Here is a 25,135-nt window from a genome sequence, read left to right on the forward strand (position 1 = left end):
CCAGCTCTTGACCAGACTGTGCAGCTCATGGTCCCAGGACCAAAGAAAATCAGACTCATTGCTTCTGACTGTGCAAACCAGTGGAGATTGGGGTGAAGAAAGAAACTGCTGGTCTCTCAGTGGAGTCCACTTGTTTAAAGGGACCCCATTGTCCTAGAACGTCCGAGACCCACCCACTCCAGGAATGACGGCCAGGGCAGCAGCTAGAGAGGTGCCAGTCCCATACGAAAATGGGAGAAGTGCCTAGAAAAGGGGCAAGTGATGAACAAGCGACATTGTTCCCTCTCTGACCCCTCCCCCACATACAAAACTACAACATGGTGAAACAGGTCACCCTATACTTACGAAAACCTAAGGCTCCGCCCCTTACAATGTAAGAGGAGTGACAGCTCTACCTAAGACACAGAGGCAATAAAACACAGCAGCCTGTCAAGATGAGGAGACAGAGAAGTATGGCCCAAAAGGGGAACAGATCAAGGTTCCAGGGGGAGAATTAAGCGATAAGGAGATAGCCAACCTAACGGATGCAGGAATCAAAACGCTGGTTATAAAAATGCTCACAGGTTTGACAGATATGCTTGAGTATGGCAGACGCATAAGGGAAGAAGTGAAGGCTATGCTAAGTGAAAAGAAGGAAAATCCACACAAAACCAATAATGAAGGGAAGGAAACCAGGGTTAAAATCAATGATTGGGAACATACAGAAGAAAAAAACAGTCAACCAGTACAGAATGAGGAAACAAGAATTGAAAAAAATGAGTTGAGACTTAGGAGCCTCTGGGACAGCCTTAAACATGCCAACATCGAAATCATAGGGGTGCCAGAAGGAGAAGAGGAAAAGCAAAAAATTGAAAGCTTATGTGAAAAAATAATGAAGGAAAACTTCCTAAATTTGGCAAAGGAAATAGACATACAAGTCCAGGAAGCACAGAGAATACCAAACAAGCTAGACCCAAAGAGGACCACACCAAGAAATATCATAATTAAAATGCCAAAGGTGAAAGATAAAGAGAAAATCTTAAAAGCGGCAAGAAAAACAAAGAGTTATATACACAGGGGTGCCTATAAGACTATCAGCTGATTTCTCAAAAGAAACTTTGCAGACAAGAAGGGACTGGAAAGAAGTATTCGATGTGATGAAAAGCAAGAACCTACAACTAGCAAAGCTAATATTTAGAATGGAAGGGCAGATGAAGTGCTTCCCAGACAAGGTGAAGCTAAAGGAGTTCATCATCACCAAGCCATTATTATATGAAATGGTAAAGGGACTTATTTAAGAGAAAGAAGATCAAAACTATGAACACTAAAATGACAACAAACTCACAAATATCAACAAGTGAATCTGAAAAATAAAAACAAAATCCAACTACGCAAACCAGAATAGGAACAGAATCATAGGTATGAGGATCATTTGGAGGGTTATCAGTTGGGAGGGGGAAGTGGGAGAAATGGGGAAATGGTGCAGGGATTAAGAAGCATAATTGGTTGGTACAAATAGGCAGGGGGAAGTTAAGAATAATACAGGAAAGGGTGAAGCCAAGGAATTTATATGCATGACCCATGGACATGAACTAAGGGGGGCTGGGACTGATGGAGGGAAGGGTATTACTGGGCAGAGGGGAGCAAAGAGGAAATAAATTGGGACTGCTGTAACGACATAATCAATAAAATATACTTTAAAAATATATATAAATAAAAAAGCACCAGTTCTATGAGCAACAAAAGTAGCTTTTCACACTGAAAAATTCCTCCAAATGGTATTCATTAATCAGATACTGAAAGTCACAGAAATTATATTAAAATAGTATAATAATCAAAGTATTGCGAACAAAAGTAAATTAAAAGAAAATATCTAACAATTTTAAAAAAGCAGAGTAGGATTCCCAACAACGAACACATGATTTTGCAGTGCACTTGGGAAAAAATACTTGAGGGTAGTGAGGCTCAAATAAGAAAAGACCCCTTTGTACTGTGTGGATGATGGTAGCTATGCCTTTCATCAGGCTGAGTCTAATCCAATAGTGTATACCAGGCTGCAAAATTTAATCAACAAATACATTAGAATTTTTTCCCCTGCTGAAATGACCAATGTCGAAAATTATAGTCAGTCAACTGTTTTGACATCAGGGCTTATGAAGTAGAGTTACAATTACAGGTTCTCAAAATGATTTTCAGTGAAAACTCTTATGGTCAGTCAATAGCAAAACAAAAATATTTATCTATACATATGCTTACATATGTGCATATATAAAACCAGATACATACATATATACACTTCATAATCCTGAATCCTGTTAGTATATAAACTTACCAGTTTTAAGTCTCCACAGCTGTTGGCAATACAGCTTTCTTCTACTAACTCATTTACTTTCTTCTCTAATTGTCTAATCTTTTCTTCTGGGCTATTAGAGAAGAAAGGAGATAATCATTTAACCATCAATAGTATATACTGATACCATGGTTTAATTTACTTTTAACATTTTCATTATAAGTGCTTTTAAAAGTGAAGAACAGATCATCGATAAAAGAAATTTATAAATGGCATTAAATAGCAAATGTACCATTGTTTTTAATAGTTACATTATATAATCATTCAGAACAACAGTAAAAATAGTTAACCTTTACTTAGCATAATTTCATACTGAGCAACATGCTTTACCCTAATTATGGCATTTAATTGTCATAATCACATTTGATATAAGTACTACCATTATTTTTCTTACTTATAGGGAAACTGAGGTTTAGAAAGTTAAGTGCTATGCCAGACATTAGACAGCGAGAAAGTTAGAGAGTCAGGATTTAAACCCAGTAAGGTAAGTCTGGGAGCCATGCTTTTGTATTATCGCTCCCAAGAGAAAGCAGGTCCTCTTTTTCAGATGTGTGGCAAATGAGAATTTTATCTGGTGGTTAAGAAAACTGAAGCCCTCCATAAAAGAGATAACATTATTATTATTTACTACCTGATAGGTACTGAAGAGAAGGTTTCTAACAACGTGAGAAGTTTAAAATCCCTGACTCCATTAGTAGCAAACACAGCACCTCAAATCAGTCACTTTTCAAAAATGACATTAATTGCTTTTTGCTGCCACTTTCTTCCAGCAAAATACCACAACACTCCAAATGCACATCAGTGCCTAGATGATATTTTACCATGAGTATACTGAAATACATTGTACTTCTTTTAATCCTCCAGAAATGGAATTTTTAAAGAGAACACAAGAATAAATTTAACAGCATAGCCTTGTCTATAGGATCATATTCTTCAGGGAACCTGCCTACAAATTTCATCAGGTGGGATACAAATTCCATCAGGTGGGACACAAAGATCTGCAAAATTCTAATTGAGCAATGAGCATAACAGATGGTGGTTTTAAAGGTTACAATTAAGTATAGAATTTTATTTTCTGGTTGTCTAAAACACTAATAAATGTTGCTGACAGTTTATTATAATAAACATAAAATAGCAATGTAAAATTTCAAAGCAGAAGTCTGTAAAGGAACTCTATGAAGACACTCAAAGTATATCCTGTCCCTATCAAATGCCAAAATATGGACTCTGTATGCAGATAGTGCTGGACATACCCACACAAGAGCCTGCCACCCACCACCCTTCCTTGCATGCAGAATCTAAGCCTGCAAGTTTCATTCTGTTACCAAATGTTTGGTTCAGTCATAGGCAAGTGACGCTTTTCTGTCAATGAGAAAGAAGTGAAGACACATCATCTTGGAGTATAGGGTCCTGGAAACATTTTCTTTGCTTTTTAAAAGGAACCTGAGACTGGAACTTTCTGACTCCAGGTAGGTTTTATCAATGTCCTGACTGAAAATTTGGAACTCTCATGGCACTGTTGGCATCGCAAGGATGGGCAGGATTTTGAGAAAAGCCATCTGAGAGAAGCTGCACCAGGGCTGATGTTACTGAGAAATTGAATTAACCATCCCTAGAACTGCCCTTCCTCCAGGTTCCTATTAATAACAGGAATGATCTTGTGTGTGTGTTTCTGATATATCTTCTGTTGTTAGGAGCTGAAAGAATTCAGAGTGACATAATATTTAAACTAAATAACATACTTTTATTAGCAGACAGGTTGTCATTAACTATGATACAAAGTAAAATGGTTTTCTACAGAGGTTCCTTATTAGTTGAAAAGGGAAATTATGTAATTTATACAATAGTCCAAATACTAAATTTAAGAATTTCAATTTAATAATATCTACTATATAGAAGCAAAATAGTATAGTGGCTAATAGCATGAGCTCTGGAAATAGCCTGGGTTCAAATCTCAGTCCTGCCACTTAATTAGTGCTACCAAGTTAAGATTTCTGTGCTTTATATTTACCTACAGTACTTGCACAGAGTCTGGCACACAGTGAGTACTCAGTAAGTGTTTGCTTCTAAAACTATCTGTAAACTGTACACATCAATGGTATCTAGATACCATTAAATATATGCAGCTGAATTTATACCATAGCTTTTGGGCTACTTTCTAACCACTAGTACAAAACTAAGTTAACTCAATAAAAATTAAGTTTCTCAATATTGATGTGACAAAATAACTTCTTATATATTCTCTTAATTCTTTTCTTTGAAATATCCTTTTAAAATAAGCATATCTTATTACATTTACAACCTCATTTGGCCTTCAAGAGAATCAATATTGGGCTCCATAAAAATTACATATACCTTCAAGTCAAATAATATTATAAAAAAACTACACATGGCCATTTTTGTTAGGGTTGATTCTTTTGCTGAACTAGGGATGATGTCGTAATTACTATTCTGACACAAACTTTTAAAATACTTAAAAATTATGTATTTGGGAAGGAAAAAAAGTATGCAACAATAAAACAACAGCATAAGGACTTACATACCTATCTTTGTTTTTGGCTTCCAAAGGAGGAGCAGGACCCCTTGACTGACCAAGTGGGTCAAATGCAGAGCCTGAGAATACATATTTTAATGTGCAACTCAGCTTAATTGAAGAAAACATAAAACCTTGAACAAGTTATTTAATTATTTATTAAATGGCTCAGATTATCAATTTCTTAAATAACCATGACATCTATTATGTCTACATAAAAATTTTGTATGTCAAGAAACTGGTGAGATTTTTAACATACATAAAATGATGTAAATAAAACTTATGTTAACATATAAAAACAAAAATGAGATGCTTTCTCAGTATTTACTCCTACCCCTCAGAAATCTATTCCTACTATGAACTCTAAGTTATCACTCATATGAGTAATAACCTGCCATTGGTTTTTTAATTGTTTTTATTGGTATTAAAATCATTATTTAAATTTATGTTTAAAAACTACTTTTACCTTTACATTTTAAAAATTGAGCTCTAACTTATATAAAATAAGACACAAATTTTTAATGTACAATTCAGTACAATCTGACAAATTATACAGTATGCCAGTGCAACTACTATCCCAATTGCAGTGCAGAGTATTTTCATCACCCTTCTTCTTTCTTATGGTACCTAAAATAATGGTGTACCTTATAATCAATGGCGTGTTAGATTTTAAATGGTAATAATATTTACACATACAAAAATACTAAGAAATGTGAAAAAATCTGAAAAAAGTTAGTAGAGACAATATAACAAACCTCTCAAAGCTGCTTTGGTAAAACCAGCTGCTCTCACTGCTGTCATAGGTCTAGTAACTCCATCCTTAAAAGAATAGGAATAATTTTAAAGTATGTACAATACTGCAAATGACACATCTGCTTATTCTGTGCTTCTGCTCCTCAATGTCAATCCTGTCTCTATTTTTGCTTTCCCCTACTAATGTATAATTCCTTGCTTTACGTGGGCTTACTCTGTTTTAAAAGAAAAAAAACCTCATGGATTTTTATGTAGCTCCTTATATAGCCTATTAGCTGCCTATTCCCATTCTTTTGGTTGGTATCCTCGATGCCCATGAGAGAAATCACAGTTATGGTTGTAAAGTACAGCATAGGAAAAATGGGTCCCAGAGTGCACCATATAAGCAAACCATCAGTCCATGTCCACTCCCCAGTAGTATCTCACCTAAAATCCTAATAAGTCCACTTTGCCTCCAAAGATTTCAAACAGTCCAAACTATAGCTCACATTTTAAGTAATCAAGGTCATTATATCAGTAACATCTCCTTTCACATTTTAAAATATTATAATGAAGAAAAGAAAACTTTGGCTATAATATTCTAAGTCACAAGAAAAGCATGAACAATAACATGACAGAAATACCTGGATAACCCCTGTTATTGGTCTTCCTCCCATTGATGATGCCAGAGATGTCTTGGACTAGTAAACACAAAAAAAAATTTAAAATAATTTTTTAAAGAACCTACTCTTAAAGTCATAAAAGTTTTTTTATAACTTTTTCTTCATTCTCTTGGCAAATGAACCTAAATACAATGTTTTCCATGTATCATCTGAGGATATATGATAGAATCAAACAGTAAAACTCCAAAGGAGGCATCAGCAAACTACAACCTTCAGCGTTGTAAATAAAATTTTCCTGGAGCACAGTCATGCCCATCTGTGGCTGCTCCAGCCCTAGGAATACAGAGTAGGAAAAGAGAATGTCTGGCCTGGAAAGCCCAAGCCCTTCACAGAAAATGTTTGCTTTCTCCTATTCTGAAACAGAATCAAAAATGAAATTTATAATACGTATGTGGGCTGATTAATAAAATCATGTTTGAAATGACACACAGTCATATAAAGGGACAACATGAAAGCAAGTGCCCTGGACTTCTAGGCACTAAAACCATTCCTACCACATTCTCTCATGTTTCTTGAGTTCGTCTATTATTTCATGCAAGCTAAAATATCCAAATTTGGGCAACATTTAAAAGATTTTCTTTTTCGGAATTTTAGATACCACCTTTCTTCCAAATATCCCAAATAAAAGTAACACCCAAATATATGCCTTTGAAATTTTTCTTAAATTTTACTCTTTATTTATTTAATAATTTTTATTGTTTTTTTTAATTAACATTTAGTTCCCTCACACCCCCAAATTTTACTTTTAATGTATTAATTAGTAAGTTTTTTAAAATTACCAACATACTTACATTTATGTAACATGTAACTTCACATAAAATGGCGTACACATGAGATTTAGTTATATTATATAAAAAATGAAAGGAAGGCAACACATACCAGTTAACACATAGGAAAAGGTAATAAAATATTTTCTGACATATTTACAATCAAAACTACTAGAATATTCAAAGCTATTAATCAAATGAGACTTTTATAAATATTCATAACTATTCAAAATAGAAAATATATCTAGGGCATGGACTGAAAGCCAAATTATTAAGAACTGCCTAAAATGAATTTATGTATAAGAAAAAGCATCTTAATATTTTCAGATTAGAAAACCTACCCCATATCCAGTAGCTACAGGTCTAGAAACTGTTGTGCTTGGTATTTTAGCAGTTATCTTAGGGAGGAAAAAAAACAGTTAATAGAATTCAGATTATGCTATGTAATAGAAAACTGTAAAAGAAGTGGGAAATATAGACTCAGTAGTGAAATGTTTAGGTATTGGGAAGGAGACTTATTCTGAATTCATTTTACGGGAGAAGAGAGACTTTCAGATGACCCGAGGTGCCTATAGGAAAGATCGGTTTTCATGATTTCTTCTATCATTTATCACGCATACTTATTACTGCCAGCCACTAGGTCTAACAACAGACAGGATTTAAAGTCAGAGAATCTGGGTTGGATTGTCAGCTCTCTCTCTACTAGCTGAGTTTATTTAATCTCTTTGAACCTAAAGTTTCTCACCTTTGAGATAAGAATGCAAGATATACTGATCACAAAATTGTAGTTGGAATCAAATGAAACCATGTGGGTGAAACTGACCTAAACATGTCAGTTGTTAGGCATATTTGTTTGAAACAGTTGTTGACAACATCAATACAGAAGTTCTACTTCCGGCTATGATGAACTACTGTTTTAAATAACATTGCCACTAAGAATTAATGACCTGGGGACAAAAATAGTTTTGTAAAATATCAGTTTGAATACATTTAGAGAATCACTGAGGCAGTAAAGAATTACCAGGTTCTCCAGATAAGGAAAGGGGAAGGCTTGAGAGGTGAGTCTGAATTAGAGTTGGCTTTTCTCCTACAGACATTTGCTTATTCCAAAGGCATAGCTGAGAAACTGTACATAGCTTTTTGTAGACTCGCAGGCCTGAAGAGATAAACATTGGAGTTGGGGGCCTACTGTAAGAGACATAGAAGCCAGTAATTCTCAAACCAGCAGGAGATAATTAACAAATGAATCATGGAAAAGGGGCAAAGAAATGACATACCACAGCTCCTCACAGAGATCTGTGGGGTCAAAAGGAGGAAAACTGTCATCACCAAACACAGAGAAATGGGAAGATGTAGCTAGGTAACTCTGCTAATAAAATGGAGATATATCTATAACTAGATTACCCTTAGTTAAGTAGTTAGTCACATTAGATTGTGAACTCAGATTAACCAGTAATGGAGAAACAGGGGAGGAGAAGGGAGGGGAAGCTAATCGCGTTAGGGTAGGGGGAGCTAACCGCATTAGTATAAAACCAGTTTTCTTTGTCTACTTCACGTGCACATGCCCCTGGCTGGCTGTGCCCCCTACTCTGCAGACTCGTGAATAAATACCTCGCTTTGTTGCTGAAGTCCTGTATCCCAGTGTTTTATTGTGAGCATTTCTCACACTACCAAGGTGGTTCCAAAGGCTAAGACTGAAAAGTAAGTTAGAAGTATACCAGCTCTCATAAAGACTGGAGTCCAATTTAGGATCACCTCAAACTCAGCTAGATTAAGGTGATCCAGGATTCCTAGTGCCCCTGGGGCCATAAGCAAGAGTGAATTCTCTCTAGCAAGGATGAAATCACCTAGGAGCTGTGTTATCCAGAACTTTCCTGCACTCATGGAAAGTCTATATCTGCCCTGTCTGATGAGACAGCCACCAGCCACACACGGCTGCTGAGCAATTGAAATGTGGCTGATATAACAAGAATCTGAATTTTAAATTTTATTGAATTTTAAATAATTTAAATGTAAATAGTCACATTGGGCTAGTAGTTACCATACTGAACAACACAAACATACCCAGGTCTGTCCAGAAAGTATCCAGTCATGCACTATGAAAAGTAGAGACATTTATTGAAGAAGATAAAAGATACATTGTGCATAGGACAATGATACCTTAGTTTCCTTTCAAAATAGGCACCTTGGGACCTCACACAGTTCTCCCAGCCACCATCAGCTGCCCCATCATATTTTCCTGAATTTCACTGACAGTCTGAAATCTCTTCCCTTTCAAAGGTGATTTTAGATTTGGGAAAAGCCATGAATCTCAGGGAGCCAAATCTGAGCTGTAGTGGGGGCTGAGTCACCTGGCTGATTTGTTTTGACAAAAAACTGCACGAGACATGAGGCATGAGCGGGCACACTGTCATGATAAAGCTGCCAATCACCAGTTGCCCATAGTTGCGGCCTTCTGAATCACCCAAATAATTGCCATGGTGGATGACAGCCTCGGTTCCCACGTCATCCCCCCAACCACCTCCTGCTTGCAGCTGGGAGTTTCCTGTGATAGTAGGGAGTGTCAAGCTGAGCTCCGTTTGGCCTTGATCAGCCCCCAGACTTGCAGCTGCACGATAACGGCTCAATTCAATAGTGCCTTTTATCTTCCCCTTATAGAACAGCCCCCTCCTTCCCTAGGACTCTGGAGTCGGGCCATTCACAGCATGGCTTCCTCCCTGCTTGCTAATTCCCTCAAATAAACTTCTTTTCTTCTGCTCACTATGTCCTCATGGTTCTCTGAGCGACTCTGTTCTTGCATTATGGTGCTGAAACCTGGGATTGGGACACCGGCTCAATCAGGACTCCCGAGTCGGACTCGGGCCCTAGCTGGCCCCAATCCTTGAACCCTGGAGTCCCTCAGACCTCCACAGGTCGGCAGCTTGAGCTTCCCCTCTGGCTTGCTGACCCCTTCTGCCTCCTTCTTCCTCCAACCCCTCCCCCGACTGCCATCTACTTGCAGTCAACACCGGCGCTCGGATTTATAGGTGAGTTCTCTGCCTCCGTTTTCTCCAGTGGTTCTGTTTCCTACTCTAATCCGAGACCATTCCGGGCAATCCGGCCCTAAATTTGGATGCTCAGTCGGAACCGCTCCTCGGGGTCAATCTGTACCCCTCTCTCCAGAGCCTGATGAATCCCAGGGACGCCTGGAATAAATCACCACCTCTTCTCTCGGTCTTTGGCCCTCACCCTTTGGTCGAAACAGGGATGCTTGTCTCAACAGAGTGCGGAGACAGAGACATTGGCTTGAACTCTCCCTCCCTCTCTCCTTCCTTCTCGGACCTGCGATAACCATAACCATCGCCGTGGGAATCAGCCAGTTCCTCCCACCCAAAAATACCCCTCTTGGGTGTTTAACCCGTAATCTCAGTCCTTTCTAACTAAATGCAGAAGTCAAGGCACTGCCATGTGGCCCCGATATCCTCTAAATAATTAAAGTCATTACCCCCCCCCCAAAAAAAAAACTAGCACATTTAACTTCGGAGTTCTCACAGACCTCCATAACTTTCTCTGGCAGTTGGGCAGGCGGTCAAAAAATTTCCCTATGCTCGGGCTTTCTAAACTCTTCAGACCACTCTCTCTGCAAACAGCTCACTGTCCACCAAATTCTCCTTATCCGAAAAAAACCACCTTCCTCTTGACCTTCTGCACCCTCTTTAACCCCTTCTATCTTAAAGCCCTTACACCTAAAGCTCTCACTCCCAGGTGGTCCGGCCCACATCTAGTCCTCCTAACCACCCCCCACAAAATACACTTATTCAAATCGCCTTCCAAATATAAAACCAGCAAAAAGAGAGGGGAAAAGGAGCCACAAAAACGGAAATACAAATACTCTTTTGCTCGTTAATACCCTAAAAACTTCCTCCAAAAAAAAGAAAATTAAATTAAGCCTAAAAGCAAAGCCTCCATCATCAAGCAGCCTCTGGGCCCGCTGTTCCTAGTGCAGTCAGCAAAAGCATCGGACAAAGCTCTGTCCAAACCCCTACTTACCTCCTCTTGGTCCCTGCTCTTTCTGTCAAAAGACAGGTCATTGGAAGGTAGACTGTCCATCGGCCTCTAATCGAGGGACTAGCCTGCCTACCCCGGCAGTGGATCTGGACACTAGCCTTACGGTTCCAGACCTCCTTGGACTTTCCACCACCTGACAGGGCCTGGGTTCGAAAGCTGCGTCTTTCACCATCATGGCTGATGAACCCATGGTAAACATATTGGTAGCAGGTAAGCTTGTCTCCTTTATCCTTAATACGGAAGCTACATATTCTGTCCTGCCTAAATTTTCAGCGCTCCTAACTCACTCTGCCATATGGGTTATAAAAATAGCAAGGCGACCCAACCCCTAAGTACCTCTCCCCTAACCTATCTCATTAAACATCAGGAATTCACCCACCTCTCTCTCATTCTTCTTCTAATTTTACAGCAGTCCCTTCACACTATCCCAAACATTCCCTTGCCATCCTAACAGCGGTTAATCCTGATGTCTGGGACACAAACAATCCTTCCTTCACCTCTCACCATGCTCTGGTCTCTGTAACGCTAAAAATGCCTCCTATATTTCAAACAAGCCTCAATACCCATTAACCCCTTCGGCCTTAAATGGTCTGAAGCCTATTATAGACCGCCAACTGGAAACAAGTCTGCTTCAACTTGCCACCTCTCCCGCCAATTCCCCCATCCTCGCAGTAAAAAAACCCAACAGATCTCACTGTCTTGTCCAAAATCTACATACAATCAATAAGGCCATCATCTCTATCAACCCCATCGTCCCTAACCTTTATTCCCTCTTGTTGTGCATCCCACCTCAAAACCTCCCACTTTACCATTCTAGACCTCAAAAATGCCTTCTTCACTACCCCACTCTCCCCAGCCTCCCAAGACCTCTTTACATTTACCTAGACCGACCCAACCACAAAAATAACCCAACACTGATGAAAACGATCCTGCCTCAAGGGTTTTAAAATAATCCTCACCTCTTCATTCAAGCCCTAGCAGCCAACTTACGGCAGCCTGACCTTTCCCCAAGTGTCTTCCTACAGTACATAGACAATCTCCTCCTCTGCAGTCCATCTAAAAACCTTTCTCATCCCCGTACTGCCCAGCCCTAAACTTCGCCAGTCGGGGATACCGCGTGTTGCGAAACAAAGACCAATTCTCTCAAACTGAGGTCACATCTGTCGGACTCTCCATCACCCCCAATCATAAACACCTAACTCCAGAAAGACAGGACCTAATAACGACCTTCCCCCTGCCCCACACTAAACAAAAAATCCTATCATTTTTAGGCCTCGCCACTTTTTTCAAAACTTAAATACCTAATTTTAAATACCTAGGCAAACCTTTATAACAAGCAACAGCTAGAGACTTGTCTAAACCCCTAGAAAACTCTCAAGCCCTCCTTAAATCTTTCACCAAACTCAAAATAGCACTCAGCCAAATCCCAGTCTTAACCCTTCCAAACCAAAATAAACCTTTCCTCCTATACACTGACACAAAAAATAGCTTTGCTTTCAAGCTGTTAGCACAATGTAGACCAGACCAATGGGTTAAAGCCTGTTTTTCCAAAACACTCAACTCCCCCTTCCTAGGGTGGCCAGCCTGGCTCTGCGCCTTAACAGCAGAAGCAATTCTCAGTCAAAAAACCCTTAAGTTAATTCCCTTTGCCCAGGTAACAGTCCACTCCTCTCATATTTCAGGCCTACTAACACAGCAGGCCACCGCTGCGGCCTACTCTTCCCAAATTCAGTTCTTACACACCCAACTACTTCAAAATCCTCAAATCTCCCTATATAAGTCAGCTCTCCCCCTGAACCCTGCCTCATCACTTCCCCTCCCCCACTCCCACACCCAAAACTATCACTACACTCAACATCTCTCCTCCTTTTCACACCCCTTCCCCAACATACAAGACACCCCTCTATCCCAGGTAAAATCCTGCTTTATACATAAAAGCTCCTACAATGTCAGTCCAAAAGGAGCAAAATATGCCATCACTACCCTCACCCTCTGTCATTAAGTCAGGACACTTGCCCTCCGGTACCGCTTCAAAACAGGCATAACTTATTACCCTAACGAAGGCCTTGGTTCTTACAAAAAATCATCAGGTCACTATATACACTAACCCCAAATATAACTATCACATCATACATTCACACATGAAAAACACATTAACAGTATTGCCCAAACTAGAAAACAGGCATATAGAAAATCCTAATTTAAAACCTTCCTCTCATACCTCTCCTCTCCCTTCAAAGCGATCCTAGTGCCTCTCATAACCCCACTGCTTTTCCTCCTATTATTTCTTGCCCTTTGCCCTTAGTTCCTCTAAATGCTAATTAACTTTATTCAAAAACAGTCCAATCCATGACAGCCTTGACTGTCCATAATGTATTCTTATTAAGATCTTTCAGATATCAATCTGTGGCAAGAGATGACTCCGAGCTGGCAGTCAATCACCTCTCATCGTCCTAACTCCGCAGGAAGTCGTTATAAAAGAGAGAAAATCAATGTCCCCTCTCCCAACCGGTCTTGGCCACCCCCCTCAAAAAAAACAAACCCCACCCCTTGCCTCAATTTATTAAAACAAGAAGGCTAGAATGACAGCCTCAGTTCCCATGCCATCCCCCCTCCCAGCCTGCTTGCAGCTGTCTGGGAGTTTCCTGTGATAGTGGGGAGTGTCAAGCTGAGCTCCGTTTGGCCTTGATCAGCCCCCAGACTCGCAGCTGCACGATAACGACTGAATTCAATAGTGCCTTTTTTCTACCCCCTATAAAACAGTCCCCTCCTTCCCAAGGACCCTGGAGTCGGACCATTCGTGGCACGGCTTCCTCCCCGCATGCTAATTCCCTCAAATAAACTTTTCTTCTGCTCACTGTGTCCTCATGGTTCTCTGAGCGACACCGTTCTTACAGTGGAATGTTCAAGCCGGGGTCTGGGAGGAGGCGGAATGGGGAATTGTATTTTTGGGTTTTTTTTTTTTTTAAGTATATTTTACTGATTATATTGTTACAATAGTTCCATTTTTTTCCCCTTTGCTCCCCTCTGCCCAGTACCCCTCTTCCCCCAGAAATCCTACCCCCCTTAGTTCATGTCCATGGGTCGTGCATACAAGTTCTTCAGCTTCACCATTTCCTATATTATTCTTTTTTAAAAATAATTGATTGATTTTTTATAACAATAAAAAAACAATCACCCCCTCTCAGACTTAAGACCCTTTATAAACTTATAAAGGACAATGGACGAAGGTCTCGTGCTCCTCTAGCTGCTTAAAGCTGGGCATGGTTGTCGTCCTACCTACCCTTGGTTCCAGAAATCCCTAATGAGAGTGGGGCTGTGGAGGGGAGGGTGGCCTTCCCACAAGGGGAAGGATCGCGCAGACTCCAGGTAAGTTGGCTGTCCCTGGACAATGGCGTGATTGGTTTAACAGGCTGGCATCCTTGTTTTATTCTGGGGGCAACAGATTTGGCAACAGGATTAAAATAACCACTAGATGACAAGAGGCAGGTATTATTTTTTCAATGACCCACATTAGGGAAAAAAAGGGCTTCTTTGGAGGAACGTGTGCCAGGCACATCTCACCTGTCCAAAACCCTTTTGCCCACTATACTTAATTTGGGCTAAGGGGAATATTTTAGGTTTACCTCTCCTAAGTCCTCTGGGCCCTTTCTGCCAAGCCATTAGGACAGAAAAGAGAAACCAGTTTTAAAGTGAAGGCCACAGACCATCTCACTCTTCACCTACCCAGTCACTTAGTTCAGCCAAACCACTGAGTCTCAGGAGGCAGCGATGCAGACAGGATTAAGTGAGGCCTATACATACAGACAATCACTCAGATAATGAGATCATAGGTTTATGCCCTCTGATTCTATTTTGCTTGTTTCTTTGTGTTGTTCATTAGTCTCCTGTATTAGGTGATATCATATGGTATTTTTCTTTCATTGCCCGGCTTATTTCATTAAGCATAATTCTCTCTAGTTCCATCCATGTTGTTGCAAATGGTAGAAGTTACTTCTTTCTTTCTGTTTCATAGTACTCCATTGTGTAAATGTACCACAGTTTTTTTATCCACTCACCTACAGATGGGCACTTAGGTTGTTTCCAAAACTTGGTTATTATAAATAGTGCTGCTATGAACATAGGAGTGCATAGGTTCTTTTGAACTGGTGTTTCACGATTCAGATATAATCCTAGCAACGGAACTGATGGTTCAAAAGGCAGTTCCATTTTTAGTATTTTGAGGAAATTCCATACTGTTTTCGACAGTGGCTGCACCAGTCTGCATTCCCACCAACAGTGCACTAATGGTCCTTTTTCTCCGCATCCTCACGAGCACACATTGTTTGTTGATTTGTTGATGATGGCCATTCTGACCGGTGTGAGGTGGTATCTCATTATGATTTTTATTTGCATCTCTCTGATGGCTAGTGATGTTGAGCATTCTTTCATGTCTATGGACCCTCTGTAAGTCCTCTCTGGAGAAGTGTTTGTTCGGGTCCTTTGCCCATTTTTTAATTGGGCTCTTTGTCTTCTTGGTGTTGAGATGTGTAAGTTCTTTATATATTCTGGAGATCAATCCCTTGTCTGAGGTATCTCTGGCAAATATGTTTTTTCATATGGTTGGTTCCCTTTTCATCTTGCTGATGTTTTCTTTTGCTGAGCAGAAAAGCTTTAGTTTGATGTAGTCCCATTTGTTTATTCTTTCCTTTACTTCCCTTGCCTTAGGACATATATATCAGTGAAAATGTGGCTACGTGGGATATCTGAAATTTTCCTGCCTATGTATTCCCTCTAGGACTTTTATGGTATCACGGCTTACATTTAAGTCTTTGATCCATCTTGAGTTTATTCTGGTGTATGGTGTAAGTTGGTGGTCTAGTTTCATTTTTTTGCATGTCCCTGTCCAGTTCTCCCAACACCATTTGTTGAACAGGCTCTTTTCACTCCGTTTTATGTTCCTTCCCCCTTTGTCAAATATTAGTTGACCATATAGACCTGGGTTTATTTCTGGGCTTTCTATTCTGTTCCATTGATCTGTATGTCAGTTCTTATGCCAGTACCAGACTGTTTTGATTACCATAGCCTTGTAATATAGTTTGGTATCAGGTATTGTGATTCCTCCTACTGTGTTCTTTTTCCTCAAGATTCCTGTGGCTTTTCAAGGTATTTTTGGGTTCCATATAAATTTTTTAAGTGTTTATTCTAGATCTGTGAAATATGTTGTAGGTATTTTAACAGGGATTGCACTGAATCTATAAATTGCTTTGGGTCATATGGGATGTTGATTCTTCCCATCCATGAACATGGTATATGCTTCCATTTATTTGTACCTTCCTTAATGTCTTTCTTCAGTGTTATGTAGTTTTTTAAGTATACGTCTTTTACATCCTGGGTTAAGTTTATTCCTGGGTACTTCATTTTTCTTGTTGCTATAGTAAATGGATTTTTTTTTCCAGTTTCTATCTCTGATATTTTATTTTTGGTGTACAGAAATGCCTCCGATTTCTGAATATTGAATTTGTACCCAGCTATTCTGCCAAATTCACTTATTAGGTCAAGTAGCTTTTTGGTGGAGCCTATAGGGTTTTCTATGTACACTATCATGTCGTCTGCAAATAATGACAGTTTTACTTCCCCTTTTCCAATCTGGATGCCTTTAATTTCCCTTTCTTGTCTGATTGCTGTGGCTAGAACTTCCAAGACTATGTTGAATAGGAGTGTGGAGAGTGGACAACCTTGTCTTGTTCCTGACCTCAGTGGGTAACGCTTTCAGTTTTTGCCCATTGAGTATGATGTTGGCTTTAGGTTTCTTGTATATGGCCTTTATTATGTTGAGGTATGCTCCCTCCATTCCCATTTTGCTGAGTTTTCATCATAAATGGGTTTTGTACTTTATCAAGTGCTTCTTCTGCATCTATTGATATAATCATGTGATTTTTTTCTTTCATTTTGTTTATGTGGTGCATTACGTTTATCGCTTTGCGAATATTAAACCATCCTTGCATCCGTGGTATGAATCCCACTTGATCGTGGTGTATGATCTTTCTAAGGTGTTGCTGGATCCTGTTTGCCAATATTTTGTTGAGGATTTTAGCATCTATGTTAATTAGCGATATTGGCCTGTAGTTTTCTTTGTGGTGTCTTGACCTGATTTTGGAATTGGTTTCAGAATTAGGGTAATACTGGCTTCATAGAAAGAGTTTAGGAGTCTTCTCTCTTCTTGGACTTTCTGTAATAGTTTGAGAATGATAGCAGTTAGTTCTTTTCGATATCTTTTGTAAAATTCAGCTGTGAAGCCATCCAGTCCAGGGCTTTTGTGTGCCAGGAGTTTTTTGACTACTGCTTCAATTTCACTAGTTGTTATTGGTCTGTTCAGGCTTTCTGCTTCTTCTTGATTCAGTTTTGAAAGATTATATGTTTCCAGAAATTTGTCCATTTCATCTAGGTTGTCAAATTTCTTGACATACAGTTGTTCGTAATAATTTCTTACAATCCTTTGTATTTCTGTGGTGTCAGTTGTGATTTCTCCTCTTTCATTTCTGATTTTATTTATTTGGGTCCTCTCTCTTTTTTTCTTGATGAGCCTGGTTAAAGGCTTGTCAGTTTTGTTTATCTTTTCAAAGAACCAGCTCCTACTTTTGTTGATCTTTTGAATTTTTAGTCTCTATGTTATTTAATTCTGCTCTGGTCTTGATGATTTCCTTCTGTCTATTCGCTCTGGGCTTTGTTTGTTGTTGTTTTTCTAATTATTGTAGCTATAGGGTTAGGTTTTTAATTGGAGATTCTTCTATCCTTTTTAGGTAGGCCTGTATTGCTATGAACTTTCCTTTGAGGACTTCTTTTGCTGTATCCCATAGGTTTTGGGTTGTTGTGTGTTCATTATCATTTGTTTCCAGAAACTTTTTTATTTCTTCCTTGATGTCATTGTTAATCCATTCATTATTTAATAGCATGTTATACATTCTCCATGAGTTTGAATGTTTTTGAGTTTTTTCCTTGAGATTGATTTCCAGTTTCAAGCCATTGTGATCAGAGAAGATGCTTGATATAACTTTAATGTTCTTGAATTTGTTGAGGCTTGTTTTATGTCGTACCATGAGGTCTATCTTTGAAAATGTTCCACGTGCACTTGAAAAGAATGTATATTTTGCTTCTTTGGGGTGAAAAGTTCTATATTTATCAACTAAGTCCATTTGAACCTCAATATCCTTGGTGTTTCTTTGCTTCGAAGATCTGTCGATTGTTGACAATGGGCTGTTAACGTCCACTACTATGAGTATGTTGTTATCTATATCCTTCCTGAAGTCTTTCAAAATTTTCTTTACATATTTTGCTTCTCCTTTTTTGGGTGCATATATGTTTGCAAAGGTTATATCTTCTTGGTGGATTTTTCCCTTAACTATTATAAAATGTCCTTCTTTGTCTCTTTCTATGGCCTTTGCTGCGAAATCTGTTTTGTCTGATATAAGTATTGCTACCCAAGCTTTATTTTCATGTCCATTTGCTTGAAATACTTTTTTCCATCCCTTCACTTTCAGTCTGTGTAGATCTTTTGTTCTAAAGTGGGTCTCTTGTAGACAGCATATATGTGGGTCATGATTTCTAATCCATTCAGCTACCCTATGTCTTTTGATTAGTGCATTTACTCCATTTACATTTAAGGTTATTATCGATAGGTACTGATTCACTGTCATTTTGCCCCTTTGTACTTGTGTTCCTCTCTGTCTTTCTCTGTTTCTTCATCTTCATCTTCTTAAAGCAGACCCTTTAGCATCTCCTGCAATGCTGGTTTGGTGGAGATGTATTCTTTTAGCCTTCTTTTGTTTGGAAAACTCCTTATTTCATCTTCCATTTTGAATGAGAGCCTTGCTGGGTAGAGTATTCTTGGTTGTAGGCCTTTGTTTTTCATTGCTTGGAATATTTTTTGCCATTCCCTTCTGGCTTGTAGTGATTTTGTTGAGAAATCTGATGCTGGCCTTATTGGAGCTCCCTTGTGTGTTATTAACTGTTTCTCTCTTGCTTCTTTTAAGATTCTCTCTTTGTCTTTCAATGTTGTCATTTTAATTATGATGTGTCTTGAAGTGGGTCTGTTGGGGTTCATCTTCATCAGGACCCTCTGTGCTTACTGGACTTGCGTGACTTTTTCTCTCCTCAAGTTAGGAAAGTTTTCTGTCATTAGTTTTTCAAACACATTTTCTATCCCTTGCTCCTCTTCTCCTTCTGGTATTCCTATGATACAGATATTATTACATTTCATGTTGTCCTGTAAGCTGTGTTAAAACTTCTTCATTCTTTTTCAGTCTTTTTTCATTTTATTGAACATTTTGGGGAATTTTTTTCTATGTTGTCCTCCAGCTCGCTGATCCAATCTTCTGCTTCCTCTAGCCTGCTTTTAATTCCTTCTACTGTGTTCGTCAATTCAGAAATTGTATTCTTCATTTCCTCCTGGCTCTTATTGATAGCTTCTATGTCCTTTTCAGCTGATGTAATTTTCAGTAAGTTCCTTGTAATTTCCCTGGAGTTCCTTGCAGTTTTTTTGGGCTCACTGAACCCCTTGAGATTCCCTATAATCCATGTTTTAAATTCCATGTCTGATAGTTTGCTTACCTCTATTTCATTTAGCATTGTTTCTGGGGATTCCTCCTTTCCTTTTGATGGGGAGTTGTTTCTCTGTCTCCCCATTTTTGTGACTCTTCTTGTTTGTTGCTGCTTCTTAGAATGATCTGCACTTCCTGGATCTGCCCCTGGTGGCATCAGATCATGTACCAGTCTGGGCCTAGGCAGCCCTTTAGAGACTACCAGATATCTATTGCCTTTGTCTGTCTCCTTTAGTTGTAAATCTATTCAATCTGTGATCAGCCGTGAGGCTTAAGCATCAAGGGTGAGGCAGATGAATTCCTGTGGGCGGGGCTTTTGCTTCCCCTCAGACTGACACCATTTGGAGGGGAAATGTCTGCCTGCAGCATGGGGAAAGAGTCAGCATTGTGACCCGGCCAGCCGCCCCCTCTGTTCTCCCCTCAAAGCCACCAACCCTAACTCTCCCCAAGCATCTCCAGTCCTCTCTGCTTTCCCTCTGCTTGAGCCCAGGGTAAGTTAGGGCCAAAATATTTTTGTATGTGATCCACTTAAGAGCTCTTTTTCTCCAGCTGTTTCTTTCAGGCCTGCAAGAAAACCTGTGGCTTTTTGCTTTTCACAGCTGAATGCTACCTTACTTTCTGCTCTGTTGCTGTAGGCTTGGAAGCCCAGCTGGGTATTTAGACTGTGCCCTTCTCCGGGGGAAACGCTGGCTGCTGAGCTGTTTCTCAGTCCCTTCAGCTGCCACCCGTGGGAGCCCAGCCAGCCCTTCCACGTCTCCGCACTTCCTACCGGTCATGTTGTGATGAAACGGCCTTTTCTGTCTCTTCATGGTTATAAGACTTCTCTCCACCTAGTGTTCAATTGGTTATTATGAGAATTGTTGTTTAATGGGGACAGAGTTTTAGTTTGGGATGAAAAAGTTCTAGAGATTGGTTTCTCAACAGTGAGAATGAATATATTTAACACTAACTGAACTATACATTTAGAAATGGTTAAGATGGGAAAAAATGATCAAGATGGTAAATTTTGTTATATGTTTTTAACAACAACAACAACAAAGTTTAGTTACCAGAGGTCTTCTGCCATGACTGGTTCTCACAGCTTGCTGAAAAGCCGTGTCATTCTCCAATTCCTAAAATGAAAAGGAAAACATTAAGTGAGAATTTTTAAAAATTATTTGTTTATTTATTTTTAGAGAGAGGGGAAAGGAGAGAGGGAGAAACATCACTGTGTGGTTGCTTCTCACTCACGCCCCCAACTGGGGACCTGTTGTGCAACCTAGTAATGTGCCCTGCCTGGAAATCGAACCGGCGACACTTGGCTCGCAGGCCGACGCTCAATCCACTGAGCCACAGCAGCCAGGGCTGAGAATTTTTTTTTTTAAGTTGAAACTTTTTGGTTGGTATTTATGATCCACTCTAATTCATCCTTCCCCAACTGCTGATATGCAGTTAGGGGCTCACAAGACTCCTGTCCTCAAATCTCCCTCCTCCACTCTGCCCAAAATATAATATTAAGACTCATTCTTCTACTAGGAAGATGGGTACTGATAACGTTCAATTGTAAGGACACTTTATTGGCATCATCATGCCTCATTAAAGATCAAGTACACAAGGATATGGACTTTCTTGTTTCTCTCCATTAAGTAGCTTAAGGAGCAGCGGCAACAAAGAATCACATCTCTTTCTTTCTCTTCCTCTCTCCCTCCCCTCTCTTCTTCCATATATGGGACCATGACTTAGATTAACCCTGCCTGAGAAGGCCTTGGGACAGAAAAGGAAATACTCTCTACAAGCAACATGGCAAACACTTCCTCTTCTTCCATTTTCGTTTGCCCAAGTGAATAATTTGCTGATTCCTGACCTGTAGTCATATTCTCCTTCGGCAAATTTGAGGAAAGGAACATCTGTCAAGGGCAAAATACAAATGTTCCTGGATTTCCTGGACAAAATGACATATTTAGACTCTAAAAAGACAGTCTTACCAACTAACAATCTTCCAACCAGCCTTTACTTCCTACTCCTTCATCAACACACATCCTGGCTCTAACTCTTCATACATAACTATGAGCAATTCTCATATGAGCCTTTGATTTATTTCAGTTGACAGCAGTGCCCCCTTTTCTGAGGTTTTGAGTTCCACTGTTTCAGTTACCCAAGGTCAACCATGGTCTGAAGACATGAATCATCTCTTTGACCACCCTGTATACACTCCCACTCATGAATCTAAGTTATCAGATTGGTTATCAGACTGACTGCTGTGGTATCTAAATGTTTGTGTTCAAGTTAACACTTATTTTACTTAATAATGTCTCATTCACCTCTCTCCATGTCATCATGAAGACATTTTATCATCTCACATCATCAAAAGAAGGATGAATACAGTATAATAAGGTATTTTGAGAAAGACTACATTTGAGGCAGGAAAGTTAGAATAGGGAACAAACACCTCAAGCTCATTCTACCCCTCTTGTTTTCCATTCTGGCTGAAATGTTGCAACTTTTACAGATAACCTGTTCCTCTTCTTTCCCCTCCCAATTTCTTGTAGCGAAGACAAACAAAAAAACAGTCTCACCCAGATTCAGCAGCTGTATGGACATACAAGTAACCAACAGAATCATTGTAATATAATAAATTTTCATGTGATTTTGGAACTGCTCTGTTCCCACATCACCATGGCAATTCTGGGAGAACTAAAAAAGATATCACTATCCAGAGAGGAGGGACAAGGACAAGCCACATCAGCAGTCACCCCACCAGTGTCAGAAACCCTAGCTGGGTAGCTCAGTTGGTTAGAGCATTGTCCTGACACACCAAGGTTGAGGGGTTCAATCTCCAGTCATGGCATATAGAGGAATCAACCCATAAATGCGTAAGTGGGACAACAAATCAATGCTTTTCTCTCTCTAAAAAGTTTTTTTTTTAAAAAACGCTGAACACCACCCTATCTCCTCCCCTTGCCTACAATTTTTTAGTATATTTTATTGATTATATTGTTACAGTAGTCCCAATTTTTTCCCTTTGTTCCCCTCTTCCCAGTACCCCCTTTTAATCCAGCAATCCCACCCCCCTTAGTTCATGTCCATGGGTCGTCCATGTAAGTTCTTTGGCTTCACCCTTTCCTATACTATTCTTTTTTTTTTTTTCCAGATTTAATGTGTTTTATTGATTAAAATATTGCATTTGTGCCAATTTCCCTTCCCTCTGCTCCCCTCCACCCGGTGGCCCCCCTCCCTCCAGTTGTCCCCCCCTTTTAGATTATGTCCATTAGTTGTGCATACAGTTCCTCCCAACCTCTCTCCGTCTATTCCATTCCCTCCTACCATGATCCCCAATTCCTATATCATCTCCCTCCCTCTCCCCACTCCCCCTCCCTGTTGACCTCCCCCCAATATGCTTCCCGTACCCACAGTTCCTTTTCCACTCTCGTTGCCTGTTTAGTTTGCCTTTGTTTCATCTCCCTAGCTTCTGTTTTTTAAACCAGTCCCTTTAACATCTCATGTAACAGTGGTTTGGATCTAATGAACTCTTTCAGTTTTATTTTGTCCTGGAAACACTTTCTCTGTCCTTCTATTCTGAATGACAATTTCGCTGGATAGAGTATTCGTGGTTGTAGGTTTTGGATTTTCATTACTTTGAATATTTCTTGCCAGTCCCTTCTTGCCTGTAGGGTCTCCCTTGAGAAGTCAGCTGATCGTCTAATTGGGACCCCTTTGTACATAATTCTTTTCTTCTCTCTTGCTGCTTTTAAGATTCTCTCTTTATCTTTAATTTTTGACATTTTGATTATAATGTGTCTTAGAGTGGTTCTCCCTGGGTCCAGTCTCTTGGGAACTCTCCTTGCTTCCTGGACCTGCAAGTCTATTCCCTTCCCCAAGTCTGGGAAGTTCTCCTTTATTATATTTTCACTCAATTTTTCAAGTTCTAGTTCATCTTCCTCACTCTCTGGCAAACCAATGATTCTTATGTTGGGCCTTTTATAGCTGTCCCAGAGGTTTCTGATCCTCTCATTGTTGCTTCCCATTTCCTCTCTCTGCATTGGTTGACTGCTTGTTCCTTCTCCATATTCCAGTTTGTTGAAATGAACTCTGGATTTTTTTTCCTCACCATCTGTCTCGTATGTGGTTTTGTTCCTTTCGTTATGAATGTTTTTCGCTTCTTTCTTATCTTTTTCCTGCTCTTTTGTGAATTCTGTAAGCCACCTGATAACAATGGCCCAGAACTGAGCCTCTGACAGGTTTCTTATCTGTTCATCTGTCAGGTTCTCTATCTGTTGTCTGGTGAGCTGTGTCACCGGGATTTCTATAGTTGTCTGCCTCATTTTGACAGATGCGTTTTGTTTTCTTGGGCCGGCTGTCGGGGGCAGTGCCTGTGTACGCGTCACAATTCAGCGACCTATTTCGCAGCCCTGTGGTGCTTTCTTTCTTTGGGGGCGGGGGTCCAAGATGGATTCACACAGTTATTCAGCTAGGAGACCGGGATCCGTCCTCCCGCCCCCCTGGGCCTCACTGTTCAAGGCGATGCGGTGGCTGCTTTCCCCAGCGCTGGGGTCACGCACTGCCAGGGGCTTGACTGCCGCGGGGATTTTTCGCCGCCCCGCCGCTGTCCCAGGTGCGACCGCAAACAGCGCTGCCCTCTTTAACTCTTACCTGCCCAAATGGCACCGCTGGTTTATAACTTCATATGTTGGGCTTCCGTGTAGTTTTATTTTCTGGAATTTCTAGTTATCCTTTGTTTTGAAGTAGTTGTATTCCTCTCTAGTTGTAGAGGGAGACCTAGCGTGTCCGTCTAAGCCTCCATCTTGGCCGGAAGTCCTCCTATACTATTCTTAACTTCCCCATGTCTATTTTGTGCCAACCAGTTAAGCTTCTTAATCCCTGCACCATTTCCCTATTTCTTCCCCTTCCCCCTCCTAGATGATAGCCCTCCAAATGTTCCCCATACCTTCGATTCTGTTCCTATTCTGGTTTGCTTAGTTGCATTTTGTTTTTATTTTTTAGATTCAGTTGTTCATAGTTACGAGTTTGTTGTCATTTTAATGTTCATAATTTTGATCTTCTTTTTCTTAAGTAAGTGCCTTTGACATTTCATATAATAATGATGATGATGAACTCCTTTAGCTTTACCTTGTCTGGGAAGCACTTTTTCTGCCCTTCCATTCCAAATGATAGTTTTGCTGGATAGAGTAATATTGGTTGTAGGTCTTTGCTTTTCATCACTTTGAATACTTTTTGCCAGTCCCTTCTTGCCTGCAAAGTTTCTTTTGAGAAATCAGCTTATAGATAGTCTTACGGGCACCCCTTTGTAGGTAACTCTCTGCTTTTCTTTTGCAGCTTTTAAGATTCTCTCTTTATCTTGAACCTTTGGCATTTTAATTATGATGTGTTTTGGTGTGGTCCTCCTTGGGTCTAGCTTGTTTGGGACTCTCTGTGCTTCCTGGACTTTATGTCTATTTCTTTTGCCAAATTTAGGAAGCTTTCCTTCA

At 39.9% G+C, this 25,135-nt stretch overlaps 1 protein-coding gene across 13 annotated transcripts in view; it reads right to left on the reverse strand.

The window, feature by feature from the left end:
* The window catches only part of IFT88 (intraflagellar transport 88), a 148,087-nt gene that overhangs the window by 97,032 nt on the left and 25,920 nt on the right, over positions 1 to 25,135 (reverse strand). For 7 of the 13 annotated variants that reach the window (XM_090273698.1, XM_090273694.1, XM_090273690.1 and 4 more), the window contains exons 3-8: positions 20,720 to 20,782; positions 7,386 to 7,442; positions 6,239 to 6,295; positions 5,618 to 5,681; positions 4,873 to 4,942; positions 2,312 to 2,402 (exon numbers count right to left, since the gene is read on the reverse strand). In XM_090273698.1, the coding sequence (XP_090129824.1) occupies positions 2,312 to 2,402; positions 4,873 to 4,942; positions 5,618 to 5,681; positions 6,239 to 6,295; positions 7,386 to 7,442; positions 20,720 to 20,782 (402 nt within the window). Of the gene's footprint in view, positions 1 to 2,311; positions 2,403 to 4,872; positions 4,943 to 5,617; positions 5,682 to 6,238; positions 6,296 to 7,385; positions 7,443 to 20,719; positions 20,783 to 22,114; positions 22,176 to 25,135 lie in introns of those variants that run through there. The other 6 variants (XM_090273692.1, XM_090273693.1, XM_090273689.1 and 3 more) reach the window with 3 other exon arrangements.

The sequence above is a fragment of the Furipterus horrens genome, unplaced genomic scaffold (genome assembly GCF_987537825.1).
Source record: "Furipterus horrens unplaced genomic scaffold, mFurHor1.1.pri manual_scaffold_4, whole genome shotgun sequence".
NCBI classification, from domain to species: domain Eukaryota; kingdom Metazoa; phylum Chordata; class Mammalia; order Chiroptera; family Furipteridae; genus Furipterus; species Furipterus horrens.